Here is a 12,632-nt window from a genome sequence, read left to right as displayed (position 1 = left end):
AAAATGATAAAAATCTTACCTGTTAAATTCAGCTGCCTCCCTTCCTGGGGAGAAAAAAAAAACAACAAAAAACAGAGGGAAGAAGAGAGGGAAATAAAAATATATTTAGAATACTCTAAATGCAATCTTCCAATTCTTCCTTAATACTCAAGGAAGTACACTTACTTGATGTATAAAATGAGACTAAATGACTAAGGAGGATTCTTTCACCATTCAAATTTTTATTCTGAAATGTTCCAGCCTAACCAGAAATGAAGGGAATAATGGTTCATTTTTTACAGAGGCAAGAAACCTAAGGGATTTGTGAAATGTGCTGAGATTATTCTTTGTACAGACACATGAAAATAAACATGGTAAACATCATTCTAACATTTTCTTTACTGTAACGATTTGAATTTTTGACTCAAGAGCATGGTTTAAGTTGAAATGATTTTGTACTACATTGATTTAAAGAACCCTAAATCCCACTGGCCCCAAATGAGAAAAATCAATATTCATCAGGTGAGCTGGTTACTCTCCCCAGTGTACCTTTGGCTGTTTTTTTTTTTTTTTTTTTTTTTTTTTCTCCTTTGAGCATGGCTTGCAGGATCTCAGTTCCCTGACAGGGACTGAACCCAGGCTATGGCACTGAAAGCCACTAGGCCACCAGGGAACTCATTTTTTTAGCGATGTGACAGGCTTTGATTCCATGTTGGAAAAAGATATGGTGACAGATAAGGTAATAAGTGACTGGAGAGAGCTGAGTTGTGCCTTTAGTGTGGGCTTCCAGAGTAATCTCTTTGCTTGGGCAGGTTGAATCCGTGCTCTGGGAAAGGATATCTCTCTGCATTTCTGTTCATGAATAAAATCAACATGGAACATGGAAGCTTGGCCACATCCTTTTGTCAGCTCCCTTTGTGTAAGTGAGAACTTATTAATAAGAATTTAATTGTATGTTATTTGTATAGAAGTTTCTTATAAACTGGGCACCATATCTTAATTCATTTTTGATGCCCCTCTAATCCATGCACACACAAGCACCATAAAGGTTTGCTTTTTAAAAAGTAACAAGTAGGGGGACACATGTACACCCATGGCTGATTCTGGTCAATGTATGGCAAAACCCACCACAATATTGCAATTAGCCTCCAATTAAAATAAATTAATTTTTAAAAAGTAACAAGTAAAAAGCTGAATGACTATTTTTTTAGGATAGCTGATGCACATTTCAACACTTACATCATTTGAGGCTGCAGAGTTGCAATAACCATTTTTTTTATTCCTCTCTCGACTTTTCACCACTGAAAGATTCAAGAAATATCTATCAGACTCAGGTCTCAGCCTTGTAGGAAGCATGACAGAACAAAGTCTCATACTAAGAGAAGCATGAGAAGAAAGGAGAAATTCATTCACTAAAATTTACAGCAACCAAGCACCAAAAGAAGCCTATTTGTCCTGATTTTGAAAATTCCATCCCACTGAGTCAAGTGGTACAGAGATATGCCACATCTTTCTTTAAAATTTTTTTTCTATGTGGACCATTTTAAAAGTCTTTTATTGAGTTTGTTAAGGCTTCCCTAGTGGCTCAGATGGTAAAGAACCTGCCTGCATTGTGGGATACTGAGTTCGATCCCTGGGTCAGGAAGATGCCCTGGAGAAGAGAATGGCAACCCACTCCAGTATTCTTGCCTGGAGAATTCCATGGACAGAAGAGCCCAGTGAGCTACGGTCCATTCGGGTCGCAAAGAGTTAGACACGACTGAGCAACTAACACACACACTGAATTTGTTCTAGTATTGCTTCTGTTTTATGTTTGGTTTTCTGGACATAAGGCATGTAGGATCTTAGCTCCCCAACCAGGAATCGAACCTACACCCCCAGCACTGGAAGGTGAAATCTTAACCACTGGACCGTTAGGAATGTCCTGATATGCCACTTCTTAATGGAGCCATCCAGTGACCACGCACTAGCCTGAAGCTGGCTTTTGACTTACTGTGTGGCCATCGCCACTCTGTCTCGCTGGCTTGAAGCTGGGTGACATGGCTACAGCAGGGTACAGAAGCCATAGGTTACAGAAAGTTGACTTCAGTTTGCTGGGAAGTGGCATTGTTTAAACATTGAGTTTATATTTTCAGCTAAACCTCGCAAGGCAAGACAATTTTTTTATCTTCAGCTGACCTGGAGAAACAGTGATTTGTTCCAACAGAAAGGAAAAATTGGATGTATCAGTGTTATCAAAAGTTGGCTCTGCCATGTGTTGTATGAATGATCTAATGGGAGTTTTCTAGAATAATTATTGTTGTTGCTTTAGTTGCTAAGTTGTGTCAGACTCTTTTGTGACCCCATGGACTGTAGCCCACCAGGCTCCTCTGACTATGGGGTTTCCCAGGCAAGAATACCGGAGTAAATTGCCACTTCCTTCTCCAGGGAATCTTCCTGACCCAGGGATCAAACCCGTGTCTTCTGCATTGGCAAACAAATTCTTTACCACTGAGCCACCTGGGAAGCCCAGGGTAATTACAAGTATTTCAAATTTTGGTTTACCTGATGATTTGACTAAGTAACTCTTGCATAAAAGTATGCCACAGTCTTTCAAGTGGATAAATAAGCAAAAAACATGGGGTCTTGACAAGGGAGAAGAGGCACAGAGAGGGATGAATTTATCAAGTGTCTATTGCAATCCCTTTGCTCTTGGAGTTCTCTTTATGCAGGGGATGATCTCAATGTAGAGTGAAGGACTACTTCTAATTCTTGGCCAACTTGGCTGCTGTGTAAATGAAAATACCCTTGTTCATGGGGAGGATGGGAATACCCAATCAGTGCCCCAGAATGGTTGCTCAGAAACAGTAGCTGAAGGATAATATCATCTATTCTTATCAGCTCTCAGGGGTGCATTTAGAAGTAGGAATTTAACTATACTAGAGTTGCTACCTGGTAGGAGCTTTCTTACAAGTAGAAGACAGAAGGGAATTCTTGTGAACAATGACTTCCCAAGTCACTTCAACCTGCCATTTGAATGAAGTAAGAGCTTACCTTTGTATATTATTAGAACTATTGGGATGAGGAGGATCAGGAGGGCCCATAAACTGTTTGTGTGAGATCTGGATCCTGTAGATAGGAACATTGTACATGATATATGAAAGTACATACTTCTTAAGATTATTAAAAAAAAGATGAAAACAAAGTACTCCTAGAGTCAAAATGGATTGCCTTTTCTTCATATTTTACAGTGAGTTTGGGAGAAAATAATCATAAAAAGAAATAATAACCTTTGCATTTGGTGTTGCTAGTTGGTGTGCATTTCTCAATGATTCCATGTTCACACCTAGAAAAAAATACAGAGGGAATTCAAAAATTCTGATGGACTGATTCCTTGATCATTTTCAATAACATACTATAAATCCAGGGACATTTTATCCATTTTTGCATCTCTGGCAAACATATTCCCTCAAATATTTCTAGATTAGCATTTTGTTGTTGTTGTACAGTCACTCAGTTGTGTCTGACTCTTTGCAACCCCATGGACTGCAGCACGCTAGGCTTCCCTGTCCTTCACCATCTCCCAGAGTTTGCTCAAACTCATGTTCATTGAGTCAGTGATGCCAACCAACCATCTAATCCTCTGTCATCCCTGTCTCCTCCTGCAATCAATCTTTCCCAGCATCAGGGTCTTTTGCAATGAGTTGGCTCTTCACATCAGGTGGCCCAAGTATCGGAGCTTCAGCTTTAGCATCAGTCCTTCCAATGAATATTCAGGGTTGATTTCCTTTAGGATTGACTGGTTTGATCTCCTTGCTGTCTAAGGGGCTCTCAAGAGTCTTCTCCAACACCACAGTTCGAAAGCATCTATTCTTTGGCACTCAGCCTTCTTTATGGTCCAACTCTCACATCCATACATAACTAATGGAACAACCATAGCTTTGACTATATGGTCCTTTATCAGCCAAGTAATGTCTCTGTTTTTTAATACACTGTCTAGGTTTGTCTTAGCTTTTTTCCCAAGGAGCAAGTGTCTTTTAATTTCATGGCTGCAGTTACCATCCACAATGATTTTTGGAGTCCGAGAAAATAAAGTCTGTCACTGTTTCCATTTTTTGCCCATCTATTTGCCATGAAGTGATAGGACCAGATTGGAGAAGGAAATGGCAACCCAATCCAGTATTCTTGCCTGGAGAATCCCATGGACAGAGAAGTCTGGTGGGCTACAGTCCATAGGGTCGCAAAGAGACAGACACGACTGAGCGACTAAGCACGCATGCCTAATGGGATCAGATGACACGATCTTAGTGTTTTTTAGCATCTACTTGGTGCAAATTCATGACATAATTTGGGTGTTTGGATGAAAAATATCCTAAAGAATGACTATGGGTTAAAAATACCTTGAGGTTAAAAAAAAAGGCATTAAAATATCAACATGTGAGAAAAAAGATGGAATAGACATAAAAATAAAGTTTAATTAGCTAATAAACGTAAAATCATAAATTGCCAAAAGCAATTTTAAAACAGTCATAGAGCAATTAAACAGTCAGACAATAGCCTGCTGCCCAGGCTGCTGCTTATGGAGTCTACCTAGCTAGCCCCTAAAGGCCTCCTCTTTTATATCAACTAGTGATTAGGGCACTCAAGAAGTCCCTGTAGGATTTTCTTCAGACAACCAAATACCGACAAATTGTCTGAATTATAACCTGGCTCTGCCCATTCCCTAACTAGGTGAGCTTGGACAAATTTTTACAGCACATACTACCCAATCTATTTGTCACAGAAATGATGTTGATAAGACAAGTGAGTATTATTTGCATCCACACGGAAAAAACTAAGAGCATGGCATCCAGTCCCATCACTTCATGGCAAATAATAGATGGGGAAAAAAATGGAAAGTGACAGACTTTTATTTCCTTGGGCCACAAAATCACTGTGGATAGTGACTGCAGCCATGAAATTAAAAGACGCTTGCTCCTTGGAAGAAAAGCTATGACAAACCTAGACAATGTATTAAGAAGCAGAGACAATACTTTGCTGACAAAGGACCATATAGTCAAAGCTATGGTTTTTCCATTAGTTATGTATGGATGTGAGATTTGGACCATAAAGAAGGATGAGTGCCAAAGAATTGATGCTTTTGAGCCCTGGTGCTGGATAAGACTTTTGAAAGCTTAGACAGCAAGGAGATCAAACCAGTCAATCCTAAAGGAAATCAACCCTGAATATTCATTGGAAGGGCTGATGCTGAAAATAAAGCTCCAGTAGTTTGCCCACCTGATACAAACAGCCAACTCATTAGAAAGGACCCTGATGCTGGGAAAGATTGAGGGCAGGAGGAGAAAAGGGCGACAGAGGATGAGATGGTTAGATGGCATCATCAATTCAATGGACATGAGTTTGAACAAACTCTGGGAGATAGTAAAGGACAGGGAAGCCTGGCATGCTGCAGTCCATGGGGTCGCAAACGGACATGACTTAGCGACTGAACAACAACAAAATGAGTGAGGAAACCAAACTGCAAAGAGGTTCAGTGATCTGTTCAAAATCACCCAATTAATCGGAAGAAAAGTGAAACCTACAATCAGGTGTCCTATCTTTGGGTTAAAATCAAGCACTTTAGCATGAAAGACAGGTCCTTCATGATCTGACCTGGTTCCTTCTCAGTCTTTCCTAAACTCCAGCCAGGTCTTTTGTTCTCCAGAGCTTCCTTTTGCCTGTTGCAGTTGCTGTTCCCCTGCCTGAAATGTCCTTTCTGTTTACACCAGGTAAGTGTCTTTCCTTCCTTTTTTCAAGACTCAAGCCATGTGTCCTATCTTTACCCATCTCCCAGAGTTGAAAGGTTTTCCTATATAACTCAAAATCTGGAACACAAGTCTTACCATATGGTCTGGACATAATAACCATCATCTTCCTTGACACTCTCTGCCTCTAGCCTTAGATCTTCAAGACCAGGCATGCGTCTGCATACATCAATGGCTTGAGCAGCCAGCACAGAATCAAGCACTCAGAAAGTGTTCAATAAATGTTTAGACACAGGATGTTTGGGTGAAAAAATGGTTGTTTAGTTTCTTGGAGTCAAAGCAAGATTAAAACCCAAATTCTCCACTCTCAGCTAGTGTTGCTCCCCTTTCAGGAAATCATTTTCTCTCAAGATACACCTACTGTTTTAACCAGAGAAAAACTTACGTGGTGCAAGGGTTACAGTGTTCGCACGGAGAACTGTTACAAAAAAAGTTTGATTTGCATCTGCACTTGGTATTCCGGGTCCGAGTACAGTTTTGTTCCACTTCTAGCCCTAGAACACCAATTTGATGAATGAACAATGAAAAGGATGGGCAGGAGCAGCATGGGTTTTTGAGATCCAGTGCTGACATCAGCAGTCAAACCATCAAACCTTTAGTAACATAACTAGCGTTTAAATGCCAAATAGACAACCCCAGGTTGAAAGAGCTGAAATCATCTAGCAGTGTTTTAAGCAGACAGACAATCCAGCAACCTAGACAATCCCACCTGTACTTAAAATGGCTCCCCTGTTCTCATCTAGAGCCTGGCTATTCAAAGTATGGCTTATAGATCAGCAACATCAGCATCACCCAGGAGCTTGTTAGAAATGCAGAACGTCAGGCCCTGCCCCAGACCTACTCCATCAGACCAATGCCAAAACCCTGACTTAGAGATTCTGATTTAATTGCTCTGAGATGGGACCTGAGTGAGAGAGTAAGTGAAAGTCGCCCAGTGGTGTCCAACTCTTTGTGACCCAGTGGACTGTAGCCTGCCAGGCTCCTCTGCCCAAGGAATTCTCCAGGCAACAATACTGTGGTGGGTAGCCATTCTTTTCTCCAGGGAATCTTCCCGGCCCAGGGATCAAACCTGAGTCTCCTGCATTGCAGGCAAATTCTTTACCATCTGAGCCACTAGGAAGCCCTTGAAATTGGACCTAAATGTTGGCAATATTCATAGCTTACTGTTTGATTCTACTATACAGTTAGGGTTGAGAAACACTGCTTTAGAGCCTGCATAGGGACAAGAAAAGCTTTATGTCCAGAGAGTTCTTGATGTTCTTCTTAACAAAACTGGGAGTACTTCTGCTTTATTTTAATCTGAACCCTCAAGATAGACTTGAATATCCATGAAAATTCAGGTCCTCAACAGTAATTTTCAGGACAAGCCAGATCCTCAGAGAAACAGGGAGCAGTCCACCCACCTCTTGGGTTTCTGTGTCCTTGTATCTGCAGGCTTCTGAGCTCTTTCTGGCTAAGAACAAAAGCCATTTTACAAGCATAAATCAAGGCAGGAAAGAAAGTCCCTGCAATTCTGGTTAGAGCTGATGGGTCCTGTTCACCATGCTTACATTTAGTCATTCTCTTACATCTAGAAGAACTGCCTAGAGTTGACCTATAAATGTCCAGACTACTCATTCACTCGGTACCTGATCCTGCTTCTTCCCCATCAGCCCCACCTTCTCCCTCCTGTATGCTGACATAGCACCAGCATAGGTCCCAGTTTCTGACTGTATTATACATGGTGCTACATGCAGTACCATGATTTGTCCCTTTTGAATGTTTTTTTAAGACACTTACCATGTTCTTCATCACAGATACTACATCTTATGCATTTGTCAGAATGATGGCTCTTGTCTGTGTACTCATTCCCCTCTGAGCAGAGCACACATTCTGGTATACCTCCGTCGTGTTTGCAATCACCGTTTTTCCGTTCGCCTGCCCATGGGGAACAAATGGAACAAGTGTTTAAACACAAGGTGGTCATGCAACAGCAAGGGAATTCTGCAGGGATGATAATAAAACACTGCTGAAACAGGAGTGGAAGGGCTAAGCTAATGAAATATAAATATAGTAGTGGAGAAGGTTGTTGAAAAATCATATCAAGAGACAGAATTTCTCCCAAGACAAAACCTAAAAGAGTTACTGAGAACCAGAGATCAAATTGCCAACATCCGCTGGATCATGGAAAATGCAAGAGAGTTCCAGAAAAACATCTATTTCTGCTTTATTGACTATGCCAAAGCCTTTGACTGTGTGGATCACAATAAAACTGGGGAAAATTCTGAATGAGATGGGAATACTAGACCACCTGACCTGCCTCTTGAGAAACCTATATGCAGGTCAGGAAGCAACAGTTAGAACTGGACATGGAACAACAAACTGGTTCAAAATAGGAAAAGGAGTACGTCAAGGCTGTATATTGTCACCCTGCTTATTTAACTTCTATGCAGAGTACATCATGAGAACCGCTGGCCTGGAAGAAGCACAAGCTGGAATCAAGATCGCTGGGAGAAATATCAATAACCTCAGATATGCAGATGACACCACCCTTATGGCAGAAAGTGAAGAGGACCTAAAAAGCCTCTTGATGAAAGTGAAAGAGGAAAGTGAAAAAGTTGGCTTAAAGCTCAACATTCAGAAAACGAAAATCATGGCATCTGGTCCCATCACTTTAATGGAAATAGATGGGGAAACAGTGGAAACAGTGTCAGACTTTATTTTGGGAGGCTTCAAAAAATCACTGCAGATGGTGCTTGCAGCCATGAAATTAAAAGACGCTTACTCCTTAGAAGGAAAAGTTATGACCAACCTAGATAGCATATTCAAAAGCAGAGACATTACTTTGCCAGCAAAGGTCTGTCTAGTCAAGGCTATGGTTTTTCCTGTGGTCGTGTATGGATGTGAGTTGGACTGTGAAGAAAACTGAGCGCCGAAGAACTGATGCTTTGAACTGTGGTGTTGGAGAAGACTCTTGAGAGTCCCTTGGACTGCAAGGAGATCCAACCAGTCCATTCTAAAGGAGATAAGTCCTGGGTGTTCATTGGAAGCACTGATGCTAAAGCTGAAACTCCAATACTTTGGCCACCTCATGTGAAGAGTTGACTCAATGGAAAAGACTCTGATGCTGGGAGGGATTGGGGGCAGGAGGAAAAGAGGACGAGAGAGGATGAGATGGCTGGATGGCATCACTGACTCGATGGATGTGAGTTTGGGTGAACTCCAGGAGCTGGTGATGGACAGGGAGGCCTGGCGTGCTGCGATTCATGGGGTTGCAAAGAGTCGGACACGACTGAGCGACTGAACTGAACTGATGCCTACTTTATTTTTTATTTTATTTTATTTATTGACTGATCGATTTTTGGCTGTGCTGGATCTTCGCTGCTGCACAGGGGCTTTCTCAGGTTGCAGCGAGGAGGTGCTACTCTCAGGCTGTGGAGTGCAGGCCTCTCGTTGCGGTGGCTTCTCTCGGGGTAGTGCACAGGCTCCAGGGCACTCAGGCTTCAGTGGTTGTGGCACATGGGCTTAGTTGCCCAACAGCATGTGGAATCTTCCTGGACCAAGGATCGAACTCACGTTCCTTGCATTGGCAGGCAGATTTCTAACCACTGGCCCACCAGGGAAGTTCCTATGCCTACTTCTATAGGATGATTAGCAATAGGAACATATGAAAAAGAGGTCAGAATGACCAAAAGCACCGGAAGAGATGCCTTTACCAGCTTTGGGGGAGGAGGGAAGAAGGTTGCTAAGTATATATTCATATTAAGAGATGACTGCCACTGGCCACTGAGATGACCCAATTCTTGCTCTGACGTCTCATTTGACTTTCCAAAGTCCACAAATCCTGGTAAGAATAGTACTGTTTGAGGAAAAGAACATTTGAAGTTCTAAAGACTCTGGCTATATTTTTAACAGCAATAACATCTTTAACAAGCTGCTTAATCTCTCTGAGCCGAATTTCTTCATGCATGTGATGGAGATAATCGCACTTCATTTGCACAGCTAAAAGAACTGCGAGGGACCTGCCCAGTAAGTGCTCACAGTTTCCTTTTCACGCCTCTTTCTTTCTATTCCTTTGCCACTAAGTGGCAGAGTATGTTATGATGTGTCGGCATGAGCTTTATTACCAGGCTTGCTATCTTAATACACAAAACTTTAAATCATATTCCTGTTTGCTTTCCTTTACTTTAAAAATAAAATGAATCACTGGATTGCTATTAGTAAGTATTATACAACAATGGCCTTCCCTGAGAGCTTAGTTGGTAAAGAATCTGCCTGCAATGCAGGAGACCCTGGTTTAATTCCTGGGTCGAGAAGATCCCCTTGAGAAGGGAAAGGCTATCCCCTCCAGTATTCTGGCCTGGAGAATACCATGGACTGCAGAGTCCATGGGGTTGCAAAGAGTCGGACACGACTGAGAGAGTTTCACTTTCTTTTTTCATACAACACTATCTTCTGGAAAATTCATTTCCTTAAGACGTGTTTATGAATACCTATTGTGTGCCAGGCACTTTCTGGGAACTGGAGATACCCTTGGAAGACAAGTCCTTGGTCTCCAAAGACTTCACATTTTCAAGGTATAAGCAGGCCATGCACAAATAAATACAGGATGGCAAGTGGTGATAATTGCTGTGGGGGAAGCTAAGTTATAGCAAAGGAACAGAGAAAGTAGAGAAAATATAAAGGGAACAGCAAGGGAACAGAGAAAGATGAAAGAAAAAATATAAAGGGATGTTTAAGAGAAAAGCCTAAGTAGTGACTAAACTTGTTATAACTAAACAAAAAGAATAGGCAAAATCTAATCTGCCCCCCTCGTATGAACAGCAAACATAATTTATTCTGTTTTTCTCAGGTATATGACTTTTTTTAATAACTTTATAGCATTCTTTTTTGTCTATTTCTTAGTTTTTTAAAAAATTTATTATTGGAATATAATTGCTTTACAATGTTGTGTTAGATTCTTCTGTACAACAAAGCAAATCAGCTTTATGTATACATAAGAATCTGCCTCCCAATGCAGGAGATGTGAGAGACACAGGTTAAATCCCTGGCTCAGGAAGATCCCCTGGAGGAGAAAACGGCAAGCCACTCCAAATATTGCCTGGAGAATCCCATGGACAGAAGAGCCTGGTGGGCTACAGTCCGTGGAGTTGCAAAGAGTCGTACACCACTGGGCGACTTTCACTCACTCTCTCACTCAGGTCCCATCTCAGAGCAATTAAATCAGAATTTCTAAGTGAGGGTTTTGGCATTGGTCTGATTGAGTAGGTCTGGGGCAGGGCCTGACACTCAGCATTTCTAACAAACTCCTGGCTAATGTGGATTTTGCTGACTTATAAACCATACTTGGACTAGACAGGCTCTTGGACTAGCATCTTGGACTAGACTAGATGAGAACAGGGGAGCCATTTTAGGTAAAGGTGGGATTGTCCCAGTTGCTGGTTTGTCTGTCTACTTAAAATTCCACTAGGTGATTTCAGTACTTTCAACCTAGGGCTCAGAACCAGGGTGTACATATGACAGTTCAGTTCAGTTCAGTCACTCAGTCATGTCAGACTCTTTGCGACCCCATGAATTGCAGCACACCAGGCCTCCCTGTCCATCACCAACTCCTGGAGTTCACTCAAACTCACATCCATGGAGTCGGTGATGCCATCCAGCCATCTAATCCTCTGTCATCCCCTTCTCCTCCTGCCCCAAATCCCTCCCAGCATCAGAGTCTCTTCCAATGAGTCAACTCTTCGCATGAGGTGGCCAAAGTATTGGAGTTTCAGCTTTAGCATCAGTCCTTCCAAAGAACACCCAGGGCTGATCTCCTTGCAGTCCAAGGGACTCTCAAGAGTCTTCTCCAACACCACAGTTCAAAAGCATCAATTCTTCAGCACTCAGCTTTCTTCACAGTCCAACTCTCACATCCATACATGACTACTGGAAAAACCATAGCCTTGACTAGACAGACCTTTGCTGGCAAAGTAATGTCTCTGCTTTTGAATATGCTATCTAGGTTGGTCATAACTTTCCTTCCAAGGAGTAAGCATCTTTTAATTTCATGGCTGCAATCACCATCTGCAGTGACTTTGGAGCCCCAAAAAATAAAGTCTGACACTGTTTCCTCTGTTTCCCCATCTATTTCCATTAAAGTGATGGGACCAGATGCCATGATTTTCGTTTTCTGAATGTTGAGCTTTAAGCCAACTTTTTCACTCTCCTCTTTCACTTTCATCATGAGGCTTTTTAGTTCCTCTTCACTTTCTGCCATAAGGGTGGTGTCATCTGCATATCTGAGGTTATTGATATTTCTCCCGGCAATCTTGATTCCAGCTTGTGCTTCCTCCAGCCCAGCATGTCTCATGATGTACTCTGCATATAAGTTAAATGAACAGGGTGACAATATACAGCCTTGACGTACTCCTTTTCCTATTTTGAACCAGTCTGTTGTTCCATGTCCAGTGCTACTCTAATTTATTGTAATATTTCAGACAATTACTTTACATGACTGTTCAGAAAATATTCTCATTTCAGATTCCATGGTGGAACAACAAAAGATTAGTGGATTACTATACAGAGAAAATGAGAGAAGGAACATTTGAGATTTATGTTAAATTTTAAAAGAAAATTCCTCACTTATAGTAGCTTATTGTCATTCATGAGAAATATAAGACCATCACAAATTCTCAGTTTCACTTTTTCCAATATAGCATGTCATTCCATCCAGAAGAATGCAGGTAAAATGTATACGAACTCATCAGATCCATTCAAATGAACCCATTCAAATGTATATGAACCTGTTATAATTCTTACATGGTAACAATACATGATAATATTAACACTTGTTGAGCCAAGCACTCTGCTACACACTATTAACACATTCCATTTATTGTTCACAATAAT

The 12,632-nt window shown here is 41.4% G+C and overlaps 1 protein-coding gene across 1 annotated transcript in view; it reads right to left on the bottom strand.

Annotated features, from left to right (window-relative positions):
- Positions 1-12,632, bottom strand: part of FAS (Fas cell surface death receptor) — a 34,194-nt gene that overhangs the window by 2,073 nt on the left and 19,489 nt on the right. The window contains exons 3-8 of the mRNA XM_006058448.4: positions 7,542-7,679; positions 6,148-6,256; positions 3,249-3,304; positions 3,013-3,087; positions 1,219-1,280; positions 20-44 (exon numbers count right to left, since the gene is read on the bottom strand). Of these exons, the coding sequence (XP_006058510.4) occupies positions 20-44; positions 1,219-1,280; positions 3,013-3,087; positions 3,249-3,304; positions 6,148-6,256; positions 7,542-7,679 (465 nt within the window). The remainder of the gene's footprint in view (positions 1-19; positions 45-1,218; positions 1,281-3,012; positions 3,088-3,248; positions 3,305-6,147; positions 6,257-7,541; positions 7,680-12,632) is intronic.

The sequence above is a fragment of the Bubalus bubalis genome, chromosome 23, assembly GCF_019923935.1.
Source record: "Bubalus bubalis isolate 160015118507 breed Murrah chromosome 23, NDDB_SH_1, whole genome shotgun sequence".
NCBI classification, from domain to species: Eukaryota; Metazoa; Chordata; class Mammalia; order Artiodactyla; family Bovidae; genus Bubalus; species Bubalus bubalis.
This window is presented reverse-complemented; position numbering and strand designations above follow the sequence as displayed.